Raw genomic sequence first — 18353 nt, 5'->3', positions numbered from 1 at the left:
GGGGTTATGTGACTTGCCCAAGGTCACACAGCTAGTTTTTGTGTTAAGTGTCTGAGGCTGGGTCCAAACCCAGGTCCTCCTGAATCCAGGGCTGGTGCTCTATTCACTGCACCACCTACCTGTCCCGATCTTGTGATCTTTCTGATGTGGATATTCCCTCCAGTGATCCAGATAGATAGATTATCCATGCCTGTACTTCCTGTGAAATTCTGCCTGCATCCTCCCATAAGTCGTTCACAGGGTGTCCACCCATTATGACTTTATTCTGATACTGTTACCACCATTACTTAACCCTTCATTTTGATATGTGATCAGTCCATCTTCCTTCTCATTTAAACATTTCTTTGATACTATGCTTTAGTACATAACTGCTTTCTTGTATTGCTTTGTAGCCTGCAAAGAACCTCTGTTATGATTTATGATAGCCCTTTGGGTGATTCTCATTTTTAATTTTCAGCTTTCAGTGACTTTCAGCCATACTACAGATCCCATAAGTACTATTTATTAAAAAAACCCAAAACATTACATTATTGATTAGCAATTGATTTCATTTCATAAATTCTATTTTAAAAAATCATTTAAATAAGATTTTATTGTAATAATAAGTAATAAAGTCTTTGTACATTGACTACTTTAATAGTGATGATAATAGCAATAATACAGGTTGTTTATAAGAAGGAAAGTAATTCACTTAAAGTCAGCAGTAATTTTTAAAGTGTTTACTATGTGATTGGCCCTGCCTTCGAAGAGCTTCTATCCTGCTGGAGTTCAGCAAAGACAACTGAAAAGTATTTGTTGCACAGCTTTTTTTGGAAAAAGACCACACAAAAGAAAGAAAATTGACAAATATTTTCTTAGTGTATTGAATGCACAGTTCTGTCCAACCGTTGCTTTTTCAAGCCAATGTGAATTTTAAATAAGTCCACAAAAAAGAACTTAGTGTTGAGAGGTTTCTATTTTAAATAATTAGGCAAATATTCTTTGAAAAGGATTTTTTAATATATTATGAATTAGATTATTCCACTTCTTTAAAGATTAGTATGGGTATGGAAAAGGTGGTGCTTAAAAATATGTCATTGAATACAGAAATCATTATTAAGTTGGACTTTGTCAGATACTGTCTTTTTCTGGAACTGTAGTGATTTCATTTTTCTTTTTTGGTAGGAGTCGGGAGCACCTATTCTCACAGATGATGTTAGTTTACAAGTCTTTATGGATCATCTAAAGAAACTTGCTGTATCAAGTGCTGCCTGAAGCTGCTGAACATATTCCAGGATGCAAAATATGAAGTGATAGTAAAATGTCATTTCTTCCCCTTTTCAGTTTCTTTGAACCAACAGAGAACTCTTATGTCCTTGGATTCAGTCTTTATGATTTATGAGACAGTTCATGGGAGGAAAGTTCACTTTTATATATTATGTTGGAGTTTAATTAGAGCAATAAGAACAAATTTACTTTGCTTACCACAGTGTTATAACCAATTTTAGAGATTTTACATCTTTGTAACTTGATTTTTTTAAGGTTGAAAATATAATTTTGCCTTGAATTATAGAGCTGTGACCCATGGTACATGGCAGACAAATCCAAAGTGTAACTGAATTACTGATGACCTCATAAAAACTTATATTTCTTAGTTTTTCACAAAAGATAAACAAAAATAGATTAAGACCTTGAACTTTTCTGTCAGTTCATTGAATATATATTTGCAATAATGTGTATTTTGTGTCTAGTTTGTTTTCTGCTAAACCAATGGGTCTACTTTTAAAATAACCTGTTTTGTAATTATTTAATTTTGTGTGTGTTGTATAATTTTTTGATAATTGTTTTTTGCTCTTTAAAATACAAACAGAAATTGCTAGCAAAAAATAACTTTTGCAGCAACCATCCACAAAAAGCACATAGAACTCCCACAAAACGTTCTTCCTTGGGATTAAACACTACACAAACATTTGAAAAAGTAGTAGGTTAAGAAATAAGCCACTTTTAGACCGGCCGTGGGCAAACAATCTGTGACTGTTATAGCTAGATTAACCAAACTTAGTTTTGACCCTGTAAGTCCATGATTTTCTATGTTTTTCAGATATAAAATTTTATTTTTATTATAGTCTTTACCATTTTAATGCTATTGTGGAAGTTTACACATATCCTTTGTTTCCACTTCCTTTATGTGATAAATTCATTGAGGTTGTGGTTTTTGTTGAAACAGTATTGTATGGCATTTTACTTAATTATAATATCTGGTTAAGCTGGGTTCTATCTCAATTTATAAGTTAATATTTATCTTAACAACTAAAGTTTACTCGTAGGAAATAAGTTTGAATTACTAAATCCAGAAGAGTTTTGACAATGAATTTGAATTTCTGTGTCAAATAAAAGATTGTGCAATGTCAAATGTTAAGAAAGGCAATTTTGATGGCTACACTTATATGAACCTGGTTGTATTGCAGTAAGATAGAGTTTTTGGTTTTTTTTCTGTTAATGTGTTCTGTAAACTCTGATAAAAACAATTGCTCTCTTCCAGTTTATTTCTAAGATGCTGAGCTCCTTTGAATCTGAAAATCAGTAAATAGGTATTTCTCTTTCCTCTTCTCTCTCTCACTTCCCCTTATGTGGAGTCTGTTAGTTTGACATCAAGTAAAGGCTAAAAAGATGCATAGCACAAATTAAGAAACAGTGTGATATCATTGATTTTTATTTTAAAAATATTAATGTTTAGCTGTTTGCTATCTTGAAATACTGATTCAGCTGACTTTTTCAGTTGCTTACAAGCTATGCATTTTTAATTTGTCTGAGACCCTTCAGTAGCCTACATTTATTACTCTCTTTAATGAATGAATGAAAAAGCATTTATTAAACCCTTACTTAAAGTAAGTCAGTCAGTAAACATTTATTAAGTGCCTGCTGTGGACCAGGCACTGTGCAAAGTGCTGGGGATGCAAAAGACAGATCGTGTCCTTAGGCAGCTCACAATCTACTGAGTTATATATGGGGGATACAGATAGAAAAGTTAGACAATCCTTGTCCTTAGGGTTTTACATTCTGACACAGAGAAGTTTTCAGCTACATATCAGATGGACCTTGGGGTACAGTGACAAAACTGTGGTAATATCATCTTTATCATTTCCACTGATACATCCATATGAATTTCTGATGTTGAATCATCTAACAGTGCCAAGGACTTTGTTGACAACAGCTCCCCTTGGTCTTCAGTAACTGTGGCAACATCCCCATGGCAGTTGCTTTCCAGGATGATGACTCTCAGAGCTAGGTCAGAAGTAGGACTGGTGGTCTGGGTGCTGCCACCACTGTCAGGCTTCGTTGAACTTCCCTGCCTATCGATGGAATTGGTGTCGGTAGTGTCACAAAAGGTATCCCCCTCTCCACAGTTGATGACTGAAATGATGGATCTGGGGCTAGAAATAGAAACAGTGATCTAAAGGGCACTGCTACTCTCAAGGCTTGGGTTCAGGGTCCTAGGCTATTCTCCACAGTTATTTGAAGGGAGAAGGTAGTCAAGGTGGAGGCTGCTTAATTTTGTCTGGCACCTACTGTCTCTTGTTTCTCCCCTAAAGTGTCCCACTGCTTCAGCTAGACTGGCTCACCTGCTCCTTAAGTAACAGTTTGGGGGTGATTGTGTGGCTGTCCCCTTTTTCACAGGAGTTGCTTTTCTGAATGATGGCTGGGGGGAATAGGCTAGAATTGGCACAAACTGCCTCCTTTCCCTCCCTCAGGGTGTCTTGAATTGATTAATGGTAGCTAAACTCTTGCTGACTGATATTCTCTCTTCTGACTCCCATTATTTTTTGGAAAAGATACTGCTGTTCCTTTATGTTCACAGGATAAAAAATGAGAAAATGCATATTTACACTTGAAATAGCTTGACTTTAAATCTGAAATCACCATAGGTAATCTTAGTATTGTATGTGGAATATATTAGCTATGTAACTAGTATATCAAAGAAGTCTTCAGCCTTTAAAAGAATTTTTAATAAAAGCATGGTGAAGGAGACCAACTATGATGGTGTAGGAGGAAGCAACTCATCCAACAACTACATTGACAAATACCTCAGATGAATGCCAGTAGTGATCAGAAAGCTAGGAAGAAATCACAGTGGGATCCTCTTTCTAGCCCAAGATCACAGGTTTGATCTTGTGTCTAGCTGAACAACTATGGAAGAGAAGAGTAGGATCTCAAAACTAGACCCCAGGAGAGGGATTGTGGTATCTGATCTAGTCCTAGGCACTGGGATCACAGCACTGTCATTATAACCCAGGAGCAGAGACCTTAGACTGAACACCCTACAAAGAACAGAGACTTAGTGCTGTCTCTTAGCTTCTTGGAGGGAAGATCTAAGAGTTGGGTCTTATCTTGTGAGTGTAGGGGTTGAAATCACTTGTAGAAGAATAGAATCTCAACACTATCCCTGGAGATCCCCCAAGTGGGGATCTGAGGCCACTAACTCTTTCATTTGAGCTAGATCCTTGTGGGTTAGGGGGAGAATCTAAGACAGCTCTTGTGCCCAGGGGCTTCACTGCTATTGTTTTGTCTGGTAGATGATACCTCAAAGCTAGGTTTCTAGGGTAGAAGAGGTCTACTCTGACCCCAGCAGCAGAACAACAGGTGAGGCAAGCCAGGACCAAGGTCACAACAGACCTACCAGGATTGTGTAGAGCCTAGCCTTAGCACAAAAGTCCCCCAACTCAGGAAGTAAAACTTGGAGAATGAGTGAACAACAACAACAAAAGAAGTATTGTGATGCCAGGGATGCCCAAAATATCCCCCAAAGGGGAATGTTTCTGAAACACAAAGCTTCAAAGAAAAAAAAATTGGTCACAATATGAATTAGAATTACCAGAAGACATTATTCAGGAGATTAAAAAAAAATTTTAATGATATAAATGAAATGAGCAGTGCTAGAGAAAAGAAGTGGAAAATAAATGAGAACTATGAAGGAGAGACTTGGAAAGAGAATTAACAGCTTAGCACAAACCTTAATAGACTCCCTGAAGATTACACTGCACCAAACAGAAGTTGGTGACTCCATGAGAAAATAAGATACTGAAACAAAGACAAAAGATTGAAAAAATAGAAGAAAACATAAGATAATTCAAATCAGCAAGTATTTATTAAATGCCTACTGTGCTGTGTGACAGACACTGCTAAGTACTGGACAAAGAAAGGCAAAAACAGCCCCTGCTTGCATCGAGCTTCTAGTAGGAGAGAAGATTTACAGATATGTAAGGTATCATATCAAAACAACTGATCTAGGAACACCAGAAAGAAAATTTAAAGAATCATTTAACTCGCAGCTATAATTTTAAAAAAGCTGGATTATCATTTCAAGATAAAGCTGCCCAAACATTTGAAGAAGGAAAACAAAATAGAATCCACCAATCTGGTAGATACCCCAAAATGAAAACTCCCAGGAATATCAGCTAAAATCTAGAGCTTCCAGGTAAAGAAAAAAATAACTGCAAGCAGCTGAAAACAGGGAGTTCATGTAGCAGAGAGCCAGTCAGGTTCACACAAGATTTGCTGCTACTATTAAAGAATGGAGAGTATGGAATGTGTTATTCTAAAAGTGGCAGATACAGCCTACAACCAAAAATAATTTACCTAGTAAAACTGGGTACAGGTGGGAAATGTTTTTTCAATGAAACAAAGGACTTAAAAGCATTCCTGATGAAAAGACAAGAGCTGAATAAAATTTTCAAATAAAAACATGGGAATCAAGAAACAAAGTACAAAGAAAACACTGAAGGAGTATTATAAAGATAAAATATATTCTAAGGAAGGGGGAATTGAGGGAAGGACCGTTTGAGAATCCTAATGTCAGGGATCATAGAATGAGTCAAGTGCCTGGGAATAGTTTTGTTAAGTTTTGATGCACTTGAAACAAGAAAGGAAAAGGGGGAAAATACATTATGGAAAAAGGGGAGAGGGAACTTATCTCACATAATGGGAGTATGCAAGCAGAAGCCTATTCAAATGTGAAAGGGCTTGGGAGGGGGATTCACTTGATCACTTTGATCTGAATGGGTCAGAAGAGAATAGTATACACATATGTGAAGTGTTCAGTGTTGAAAAACTTTAACTCAACAGGGGAAAAGGAGAGAATGGAGAAGAGAAAGGGAATAAGAGGACAAATTCAGGGAAGGATTAGTCATAAGCAAAACAAACCCTAATGTCAGAAGAGAGATCATAAAGAAGGGTTTAAAAGAAAGGTTAAGTACTTGTGATAAAAGAGGGGGCAGAAAGCAAAGAGGAAAAAGTAGAAAAGGATAGAATGGAGGGAAATCAGTAATCATAACTGAATGTGAATCATCCATAAAACAAGAGGATAACAAAGGATTAAAAAGCAGAATATATCGATGTGTTATTTACCAGAAATATTTCTAATATAAAGAAGTACACAGTTAAGGGTTCGAGCAAAGTTCATTTTTTTTTGTATTTGAAGCCTCAACCAAAGCAAATTATTGCTCAGATTAGGAAACAGCAAAAATAGATTTAATCAAACAGGGAAATTGCAAAAGTTGGATATGATAGGTCTTAGATGACTTATGTAGGAATAGAAAAGTATATGCATATGTATATGTACATAGATATTCACAACTTCAATTGTGCTTGGCAACTTTAGAAACTACAAAAATATCATGCATTAAAGGCATGAAAACCTTACAAATGCAGAAAAGCAGTACTATAAAACATTTTTTAGGGGAAAATGTTTTTTAAATTTATTTATTTTTAGTTTACAATATTCAGTTACACAAACTTTTGAGTTCCAAATTTTCTCCCCCTGCTTGCAATATATTATAGGCTCTAAATATACATTCACATTAAACATTTTCACATTACTCATGTTGCAAAGAATTATAACCAATGGAATGAACCACAAGAAAGAAGAAACAAAACAGAAAAGAGAGAGAGCAAATAGTGTGTTTCAATTTGCCTTCAGACTCCCATGTTCTTTCTCTGGATGTGGATAGCATTTTCCATCATGAACCTTTTGGAATCGTCTTAGAACTTTGCATTGCAGTCAAGTCTATCAAAGTCATTGCACAATGTGACTGTAACTGTACAATGTTCTCCTGGTTCTGCTCCCCTCACTCAGCATCAGTTCATATCAGTCCAGGTTTTTCTGAAGTCTGCCTGCTCATCATTTCTTATAGCACAGTGGTATTCCATTACATTTATAAACCACAACTTGTTCAACCATTCCCCAGTTGATGGGTATCCCCTCAATTTCCAATTCTTCACCACCACAAAAAGAACCGTTAAATATTTTTGTACACATGGGTTCTTTGCCCATTTATATGATCTCTTTGGGATATAGCCCTAGAAGTGGTATTACAGGGTATGTACAAATTATAGCCCTTTAGGCAGAGTTCCAAATTGCTCTCCAAAATGATTGGATCAGTTCACAACCCCACCAACAATTCCAATTTTACCTCATCTCCAGCATTCATAATTTTACTTTTTTTTCATGTTAGCCAATCTGATAGGTGTGAGGTTGGATCTCAGATTGTTTTTATTTGCATTTCTCTAATCAATAGCGATTTAGAGCATTTTTTCATATGCCTATAGATAGCTTTCATTTATTCCTCTGAAAACTGCCTATTCATATCCTTTGACCATTTATCAATTGGGGAATGACTTGTATTCTTTCAGATTTGACTAAATTCTCTTTATATTTTAGAAATGAGGCCTTTATCAGAGACTGGTTGTAAAAATTCTTTCTCAGTTTTCTGCTTCCCTCCTAATCTTGATTGCATTGACTTTGTATAAAACACATTCTTTACCAAACACAATGCAATGAAAATCACAGGTCTATTGAAGAAAGGATAATAAATCAACCAGACACATAATCTTAAAGTATTGATGACTCAAAGAAATGTTAATTTCACTAAAGATAATGAACAATGAAATGATATGCCCAAATTTTTGAGATGCAGCTGAAGCAGTCATTAGAGAGAAATTGCGTCTCTAAATAATTTCATTAAGAAAAGAAAGAACACATTAACAAATTGGGCATTCAATTAACAAAAACCTGAAAAACAAAAAATTAAAAAAAATTAATAGAAGTATCAAAAGTCAAAGAAGAGAATAATAAAACTGGAAGCAATGCCCCCCCCCCCCAAAAATGAAAAAAACAGGGATGTTTTTTTTTTTTAATGAAAAACTTAGCTAATTTGGTTAAAAAGAAAAAAAAAGATCAAATTGCCAGTATCAAAAATAAAAAAGGAAAATTCAAAACAAAAGACAAAGGGTATTTATAGAGACTTTTGCCCCACCACATGCCAATAAAACTGGCACTTTAAATGAAGTGAATGAATATTTACAAAATATAACTATATCAACAAAAGAAGAAATGAATAATTGAAGCAGTTTTGCTCAGGAAGAAAAAATTGAACAAGTCGTAAATGAACTTCCAAAGAAAAAACCCCAGGACCAGATGGATTCACAAGTGAATTCTAATCAAACATTTTAAGAACCATTAATTCCAACATTGCACAAAATAGCAAAAGAAGGCATGCCACCAAATACCTTCTATGATACAAATTTGGTCTTGAAACCTAAAACAAGTCCAACCGAAGCAACATATGTACAGACCAATATTCCCAATAAGAATTGCTGAAAATCTTTAAATAATATATTAGCAAAGAGGCTATAGCAACATATTACAAAGATTATACACTGTGACCATGCTGGATTTATACCAGGAATGCCTATTAATGTAATGATTATATTAATAAACAAAAATCATATGATTATGTCACTAGATGCAAAAGCTTTTGCAATATACAACAGCCATTTCTGTTACATACACACACATTCACACACTCATTACACTCACACAATCAAGAATAAGTGGACTTTCCTTGAATGATAAATAGGATATAGCTAAATCAAAAAACAGCACAAAGCTACTTCAGTTGAAATTAGAAGAAAAATGGGTAACTGGGAAAAATCTTTGCAGCACGTTCCTCTGATTTTCAAGTCTCATTTTCAAGATATGTAAAGAATTGATTGAAATTTATTAGAATAAGGTCTATTTCTCAATTGATAAATCATCAAAAATATGAACAAGAAAGGAAGAAATTCACATTATCTATAGCCATATAAAAATGCCCCAAATAACTATTAGAGAAATGCAAATTAAAACAACTTTGAGGTTTTACCTCATACCCAATAGATTGGAAAAGACAAACAAAACAAAACAAAAAAAAGGAAAATGGCAAAAGTTGGAGGGGCTATGGGAAAACAAACACATTAATACACTGTTGATGGAGTGATGAATTAGTCCAGTCATTCTGGAAATCAATTTAGAAGTATGCTCCAAAAGTTGTTAAACTATGCATATATCACTATTATGCCTATACCTCAAATAGATCAAAGAAATAAGAAACGATCCATATGTACAACATTTTTATAGCAACTCTGCCTAGTAGCTTGAAGCTGAAAACTAAGGGAGTACTCACCTTTAGGGAATGGCTAAATAAGCTATATGTGAATGTAACGGCATATTATTATGTCCTAAGAAATGATGACATGGGCAGCTTCAGAAGACATTGAGAAGACGTTTATGATCTGAATTGAGCAGAACTAGGAGAACAAAACATACAGTAACAGCATTATGAGTAAAACAACTTTGAAAGACTTAAGGATTCAAGGATAAAACCATGAGTCTAGAGTACTGAAGATGAATCACACCACCCACCTCCTGCTAGAGAGGTGATGGACTTAAAATCCAGCACAAGATATGCATATTTGAACATGACCAATGTGGGAATTTGTTTTGATGCATATTTGTGGTGAAGATTTTGGTTTTTTAGTTTTTAAATTGTTTTATGGGTGGGGGAAGCAATGGGAAGAAGTGGAAATAAAAGATTATAAAAATAAATAGATGTATGATATAATTTACATGTTATGTATACAATATAACCTATAATATAAAAATAATATAACAATTTTGAAAGAACTATTAAAATTATTCTTCCAAAAGAATATGAATATTGAATTGCAGAAGAATGTAAACTTCCCCAAACTGTGGTGCCTACAATTTGGCAATTACTGCTTATCCACCATGCATTTTTTAATTAAAATTTTTTTCAATTATCAAGCATTTATTTTTCTCCTCATACCTCCTTCACCTCACTAGAAAAACAAACAAAAAACAAACAAACAACAACTCCTGAAACAAATTCCCATATTGGTCATCCCCAATGTGTCTCATTCTGAATATTAGTCCATCACCTTTCTGTCATAAGGTGGGTAGCATTTTTCATCATTGTTTTGATAGAAGTCCTTCAGAATTATTCATATTTACAAGGCCTGGGACCTCTCCTCCCTGGAACATCCAACTGCCTCTTCAGTTTTTTGGAATATCCCTCCAAAAAGACCACCCTTTCTTCCCATGGTTCTCTCCCTCTCACTCCTTTCTTCCTTCTTTCCTTCCTATCTTCCTTCTTTCCTTCCTACTGAACTTATATTAAAAACTGTTCTCCCTGTTCTGCTTATTTTACTGTGTATCACTTTATACAAGTCTTTCTAGGTTTTCCTGAAACTCTCTTCATTTTTTACAGCACAATAGTATTATAATACATTCATATGTCATATTTTTTTTCCAGCCATTCCTCAGTTTATGGGCACTCCCTTAGTTTCTAGTTCTTGGTCACTACAAAAAAAGAGTTGCTATAAACATTTTTGTACTTATAGAACCTTTTCCTCTTTTATTTTCTTTGGGCAATAGACCTAATAGTGATATAGCTGGGTCAAAGAGTATTCACTTATTTGAGGCTAACTTCCAAATTGCTTTCCAGAACAGCTAGACCAGTTTATAACTACACCATTTGTACATCAGTGTGCCTCTTTCCCCATAGCCCCTCCAACATTTGTCATTTTCTTTTTCTGTTAATTTTTCCAAATTGATTAGTGTGTGATGTAAAAACTCAAAGTTGTTTTAATCTACATTTTTTTTGTTAGTGATTTGAAGCATTTTTGTATGACTATAGATAGCTTAGATTTCTTCACTTGGAGATGATATATTCAAATCCTTTGTTGTTTTATCAATTGCGAAATGACTTTTATCTTTATAAGTATGATAAAAACAGAGAAAGAGATGGAAAGGTATTTTCTTTAGCTGTTTTTACAGATTCTCCAAAATTGGAATAAATTATTCTTTAAAAAAAATTTTTTTTTTTGCTTTTTGGGCGGCAATTGGGGTTAAGTGACTTGCCCAAGGTCACATGGCTGGGTTTTTTTTGTGTGTGTGTGTTAAGTGTCTGAGGCCGGATTTGAACTCAAGTCCTCCTGACTCCAGGGCCAGTGCTCTATTCACTGTGCCACCTAGCTGCCCGGAATAAATTATTCTTTAGAATTCATTTGTAAATCCATCTGGTCTTGAACTTATTTTATTTGGGAGTTCACTTCTGGCTTGTTTAGTTTCCTTTTCTGATATTAGATTATTTAAATAATATATATCTTCTATTGTTAATCAAGATATTTAATGTTTCTGTAACTATTCACATATTTTCTGTAAATAATTAGTTTTGCTAGCATATAAATTGTCAAAATAGTTTCTGATAATTTCATTTTCAAATGTTTTGAATTTTCCCTTTTCATTTTTGATACATGTAATTTTATTTTCCCCTTTATAAAAAAGTCAGACTAGCTGTTTATGTTTTTATTAGTTTCTTAAAAAAAAACCACATCCTAGGTTTATTAGTAGTTCAATTCTTTTTTTTTATTCTTTAATTTATTAATTTGTTTGTTTCCTTTTAGTTTACAGGATTCAATTCCACAATTCCTTGAATTTCACATTTTGTCCCCCTCCCTCCTCTCCCTCCCCTCCCCCCCATGGCGGCTTATAATCAAGTATAGGATCTGTAAATACTTTCACATTATACAATGGTCAGGTTATAAGGATGGATTGTATCAGCTGGAATGAAAAATGGTAAAGAGGACATAAAATCAAATAAGAGAACGAAAAAGATCAGGTATTTTGCTTCCACCTGGATATAAATTTAGTTCTTTCTAGTTTTTTCTCTGGATGCACATTTTTCTCTCCATCATGCGTCTTTTGGGATTGACTTATATCCCTGCATTGTTGAGAAGAGTCCAGTCTATCAAAGTTGGTCATCACACATACGTTGTGTCTGTAATTGTGTACAAATTCCTCCTGGTTCTACTCTTCTCACTCAGCATCAGTTCTTTTAAGCCTCTCCAGGTAAATATGAAGACTGCCTGCTCCCCGTTTCTTATAGCTCAATAGTATTCCATAACATGCATATACCACAACTTGTTCAGCCATTCCCCAATTGATGGGCACCCCCTTAATTTCCAATTCTTTGCCACAACAAAAAGAGCTGCTATAAACATTTTTTGTACATATGGGTCATTCTCCCATTTCTATGATCTCTTTGGGATATAACCCTAGGAGTGGTATTGCTGGATCAAAGGGTATGAAAGTATTTATAGCCCTTTGGGCATAATTCCAGATTGCTCTCCAGAAAGGCTGGATCAGTTCACAACTCCACCAACAATGCATTAGTGTTCCAGTTTGCCCACATCCTCTCCAGCATTTGTCATTTTCCTGTTTTGTCATCTTAGCCAATCTGACTGGTGAGATGTGGTACCTCAGAGTTGTTTTGATTTGCATTTCTCTAATCAATAGTGAATTAGAGCATTTCTTCATGTGCTTATAGATAGCTTTAATTTCTTTCTCTGAAAACTGCCTGTTCATATCCTTTGACCATTTATCAATTGGGGAATGACTTGTATTCTCATAAATTTGACTCAATTCTCTGTATATTTTAGAGATGAGTCCTTTGTCAGAGAAATAGGTTGTAAAGATTCTTTCCCAATTTCCCACCTCCCTCTTAATCTTGGTTACATTGGCTTTATTTGTACAGAAACTTTTCAATTTCATGTAGTCAAAATTATCCATTTTACATTTTATAATGTTCTCTAATTCCTGTTTCGTCATAAAGTCATTCCCTCTCCACAAGTCTGATAGGTAAACTATTCCTTGTTTTAGCAGACTGCTTACAGTATCAACCTTTATACCTAGATCATGAACCCATTTAGACTTGATTTTGGTATATGGTGTTAGATGTCTATGTCCAGTTTCTGCCTTACTATATTCCAGTTTTCCCAGCAGTTTTTGTCAAATAGTTCTTATCCCAAAAACCAGGGTCTGGGGGTTTATCAAACATACAATACTGTAGTTGTTGATTTCTGAATCTCGTGTGCCTAATCTATTCCATTGATCCACTCCTCTATTCCTCAGCCAGTACCAAGTAGTTTTGATGACTGCTGTTTTATAGTACAGATTGAAATCTGGTAAAGCTAGTCCACCTTCCCTAGCATTTCTTTTCATTAATTCCCTTGATATTCTGGACCGTTTATTCTTCCAGATGAATTTTGTTACTATTTTTTCTAACTCTATAAAGTAGTTTTTTGGTAAATTAATTGGTATGGCACTAAATATATAATTTAATTTAGGTAAAATTGTCATTTTTATTATATTAGCTCGACCCAGCCATGAGGAATTGATATTTTTCCAATTAGTTAGATCTGACTTTATTTGTGTGAAAAGTGTTTTGTAGTTATGATCATACAGGTCCTGGGTTTGTTTTGGCAGGTAGATTCCCAGATATTTTATAATGTCTACAGTAACTTTAAATGGGATTTCTCTTTCTACTTCTTGCTGTTGAATTTCATTGGAAATATATAGGAATGCCGAGGATTTATGTTTATTTAAAAATTTATGTTTATTAAAAAAAGGGTTTATTTTATATCCTGCAACTTTGCCAAATTTATTTATTGTCTCAAGCAGTTTTATACTTGATTCCCTAGGATTCTCTAAGTATATCATCATATCATCTGCAAAGAGTGATAGCTTGGTCTCTTCTTTGCCTAACTTGATTCCTTTGATTTCTTTTTCTTCTCTAATTGCTACTGCTAACATTTCTAGTACCAGATTGAATAAGAGGGGTCATAGTGGACACCCTTGTTTCACCCCTGATCTTATGGGAAATGCTTCTAGCTTCTCCCCATTACATATAATACTTGCTGATGGCTTTGAATAGATGCTACCTATTATTTTAAGGAAGGCTCCATTTATTCCTATACTTTCTAATGTTTTTTTTTTAATAGGAATGGATGTTGTATTTTGTCAAAAGCCTTTTCTGCATCTATTGAGATGATCATGTGGTTTCTGCTAGTTTTATTGTTGATATGCTCAATTATACTGATGGTTTTCCTAATATTAAACCATCCTTGCATTCCTGGAATAAATCCTACCTGATCAAAGTGTACTATTCTTGAGATAAGTAGCTGTAGTCTTTTGGATAGTATTTTATTTAGAATTTTTGCATCTATATTCATGAGGGAGATTGGTCTATAATTTTCTTTCTCTGTTTTATCTCTTCCTGATTTAGGTATCAGTACCATATTTGTGTCATAAAAAGAATTTGGTAGGACTCCTTCTTCACTAATTTTCCCAAATAGTTTGTAGAGTATTGGAATCAATTGTTCTTTAAATGTTTGATAGAATTCACTAGTGAATCCATCTGGCCCTGGAGATTTTTTCCTAGGGAGGTGACTGATGGCTTGTTCAATTTCTTTTTCTGAGATGGGATTATTTAAGTAATTTACTTCCTCTTCAGTTAATCTGGGCAACTTGTATGTTTCTAAATATTCATCCATTTCCCTAAGATTGTCAAATTTATGTGCATACAATTGGGAAAAATAATTCCTAATTATTGTTTTGATTTCCTCTTCATTGGAGGTAGATTCACCCTTTTCATTTTTGATACTCATAATTTGGTTTTCTTCTTTCTTTTTTTATCATATTGACTAAGGGTCTATCAATTTTGTTGGTTTTTTCATAAAACCAGCTCTTGGTTTTATTTATTAGTTTAATAGTTTTCTTAATTTCGATTTTATTAATCTCTCCTTTAGTCTTCAATATTTCTAGTTTAGTATTTAATTGGGGATTTTGAATTTGTTCTTTTACTAGGTTTTTTAATTGCATGCCCAATTCGTTGAGCTCCCTTTTCTCTAATTTAATCACGTATGCACTCAGGGATATAAAACTTCCTCTAAGAACTGCCTTTAATGCATCCCACAGATTTTGGTATGTTGTCTCATTATTATCATTCTCTTGAATGAAATTACTGATTGTTTCTATAATTTCTTGTTTGACCCACTCATTCTTTAGGATTAAATAGTTTAATTTCCAGTTAGTTTTTAGTCTGTCTTCCCCTGGCCCTTTATTTCATATAATTTTTATTGCATCATGATCTGAGAACGATGAATTTAATATTTCTGCCTTACTGCATAGAATTGTGAGGTTTTTATGCCCTAGAACATGGTCAGTTTTTGAGTATGTGCCATGAACCGCTGAGAAGAAAGTATATTCCTTTTTATCCCCATTCAGTTTTCTCCAGAGATCTATCATACCTATCCTCTCTAAAATTCTATTCACCTCCTTAACTTCTTTCTTGTTTATTTTGAGGTTGGATTTATCAAGTTCAGATAGGGGGAGATTAAGGTCTCCCACTAGTATAGTTTTGCTATCTATTTCTTCCTCTAATTCCTTTACCTTCACCTCTAGGAATTTGGATGCTACATCACTTGGTGCATATATGTTAAGTAGTGATATTGCTTCATTCTTGATGGTGCCTTTTAACAGGATATAGTTTCCTTCCTTATCTCTTTTAATTAGGTCAATTTTTGCATTTGCTTTATCTGAGATAAGGATTGCTACCCCTGCTTTTTTTACTTTAGCTGAGGCATGATATATTTTACTCCAACCTTTTACCTTTACCTTGTGTGTATCCCTCTGTTTCAGATGTGTTTCTTGTAAACAGCATATTGTAGGATTATGATTTCTAATCCATTCTGCTATCCGTCTCCATTTTATAGGAGAGTTCATTCCATTCACATTTACAGTTATGATTGTTATCTGTTTCTTTCCCCTCATCCTATTCCTGCCCCTGTTAATGTTCATATTTTCCCTCCCTTCTCCCTTCCCCCCCTTAATAGTTTTCCTTTTGACCACCTCCTCCCTTAGTGTTCCCGTTTCCGCCCCCCTCCCTTTTCCTCCCCTTTTCCCCTTACTACTTCCCTCCCTACAAACCACTCCCACCCCCCTTTTGTAACCCTTTCCCCCTCCTACTGCCTATAGGATTAATGAGGTATGCTATTTTTTTCTTCGCATCAAGAATGACAGGAACAGATCTCATGCGAAGCTCCTCTCTCTCCCCTCTTTCCCTCTAAAATGATGTGTGTTCTCCTTGTTTACCTTTCTAAGTCACTGTTGCTTCTCATAATTGGAGGTTGAATTTTCCATTGAGTTCTGGCTTTTTTATCAAGAAGGTCTGGAACTCTGTTATATCATTGAATGACCATCTCTTTGCGTGGAAGAATATGCTCAGTCTCGCTGATCCTTGGTTGTAATCCGAGCTGTTTTGCCTTCCTGAAAATTGTATTCCACTGCCTCTGATCTTTCAGTGTAGAGGCTGACAAATCCTGTGCAATCCTCACTGTGGACCCTCGATATTTGAATTGTTTCTTTCTGGCTGCTTGAAGTATTTTCTCTTTTATCTGGTAGTTCTGGAGTTTGGCCACAACATTTTGAGGATTTTTCAGTTTGGGATCTCTTACAGCAGGTGTCCGGTGGATTTTCTCGATTTCTATTTCCCCCTCAGGTTCTAGTATCTCAGGGCAGTTTTCCTTAACAAGCTCTTGGAGAATGTTGTCCAGGCTCATTTTTTCATCATAATTTTCTGGTAGGCCTATGATTCTCAGATTATCTCTCCTGGATCTGTTTTCCAGGTCAGTTATTTTTTCTTTGAGGTATTTTACATCTTTTTCTAATTTTTCATTTTTGTTGTTTTGCTTGACTAATTCTTGGTTCCTCAGAGTTATTTGTTTCCATTTGTTTAATTCTGGTTTTTAGCAAATCATTTTCCTTGGTTAATTTTTGAAGTTCCTTTTCCATATCATACACTTTTCTTTTTAGAGAGATGTTTTCCTCATTATAATGTTTTTCGAATTCTGCTATTTTCGTTTTGAGAGAATTATTTATTTTGTCTTCTATTTCTCTCATTTTGCTTTCAAAGTTCCTCTTGCTCATCTAGGAGAGGCTTCTGTGCTTGGGATCCATTCCCTGTTGAAGTTTCAGCTGTGGGTGTGGAGTCCACATTGTCTCCCTCTGAGGTTGGTTCCTCCCTCTGAAGATAGTAGGACTCCAGAGTCTTTGTCTTTGTAGTCTGCTTTCTACCCATTTTGAGGCAGGGTCCTAACCACGCCCTTCCTCTAGGATCTCAAGCCTTTACTGTAGAGGATTTTGCCCTGGGCAATAGTTACTATATTTTCAGGGTCAGAGGGGGGCTTTGGAGCAAGTGGGGTTCACTCTGTCATCCTCATCTTTGGAGGTCCTGAAAGGGGCTTTTTTTTTTTAAAAAAAGATTTCTGGGCTATGAAGTGGTAGCCCCAGGAGTGTTTGCTGTCCAGTATAGGGGCCCCTGTATTTGCTTCTTACCTTGCTCTTTCCAGTCCCAGCCCTTTGGTGATAGGCCTGGTAGTGGACCTTGTGGTTGGTGGGAAGACTTGCCCTCCGAGTTGATCAGGCCCCTTCCAGGCCTGCATCTGCCGTCTGCCGGCTGCACCGTGCCCTCCCGGCCTTTAAAGCTTTTGCTTTTAATTTTATTTTTTTCTTTGTTTTAGATTTTCTATTTTTTGTTTTTATTTTCTTAGTTCAATGCTGATGTTGTAATGGTAATGTAAATGGGAATATCTTTTCCATCCATTATTAGGCCCATGTGACCTGCTTAAGTCACATGGAAGCCTAAGACACATGAGTTTGAGTCACATGAAGCCTGTGGTGGGATGAGTTTGCTAAATGGGTGGAACAGGAAGGGTAGAGCAGAGCCCAAAGGAACTTGGTCAGAGCAGTTAGAGGTGAGGGAGAAAGAGGAAGCAGGCAGTGACCTGTGAGTGTTTGTTTTTGGGAAGGCCCTAGCAGGGGGAAGGCTTGGATATGGCAGTGCCCTCTGCATTGTTATTGTGTATAGATTTCTTTGTTGCTATGATGGATTTGGCTTTCTGGTATTGGAATTCAGCTTTCTGGTGTTTGCATAAATATTTTGGTTCTGTTTTCCATGTGAAAAATGTTATATTTTGCAATTCAGAATTATGCCAGCATATTAATAGTCGCCATAGGTGTTGTGAATATCACTATATAAATATCAGACCTCTATTTGGATGCATAAGGGCTTTAGAGAAAGGAATGGATATCCCAGGACGGGATGATTTACCTTATTCCTCCCTAGCAAGAGAATGAA

At 35.3% G+C, this 18353-nt stretch overlaps 3 protein-coding genes across 6 annotated transcripts in view; 1 reads left to right on the top strand and 2 right to left on the bottom strand.

The window, feature by feature from the left end:
* The window catches only part of SEC23A (SEC23 homolog A, COPII coat complex component), a 67806-nt gene extending 66451 nt beyond the window's left edge, over positions 1–1355 (top strand). The window contains exon 20 of the mRNA XM_069082291.1: positions 1165–1355. Within this exon, the coding sequence (XP_068938392.1) occupies positions 1165–1254 (90 nt within the window). The 3' untranslated portion in view covers positions 1255–1355. The remainder of the gene's footprint in view (positions 1–1164) is intronic.
* The window catches only part of GEMIN2 (gem nuclear organelle associated protein 2), a 404714-nt gene that overhangs the window by 114459 nt on the left and 271902 nt on the right, over positions 1–18353 (bottom strand). The gene's annotated exons all lie outside the window — the stretch shown is intronic.
* Positions 1–18353, bottom strand: part of MIA2 (MIA SH3 domain ER export factor 2) — a 481197-nt gene that overhangs the window by 318957 nt on the left and 143887 nt on the right. The gene's annotated exons all lie outside the window — the stretch shown is intronic.

Source organism: Petaurus breviceps, unplaced genomic scaffold (assembly GCF_028583685.1).
Source record: "Petaurus breviceps papuanus isolate PSGF00001 unplaced genomic scaffold, PetGlider_PUasm1.0 164, whole genome shotgun sequence".
NCBI classification, from domain to species: Eukaryota; Metazoa; Chordata; class Mammalia; order Diprotodontia; family Petauridae; genus Petaurus; species Petaurus breviceps.
Note: the sequence above shows the minus strand (reverse complement) of the source record. Positions and strands in the feature narration are given on the sequence as shown.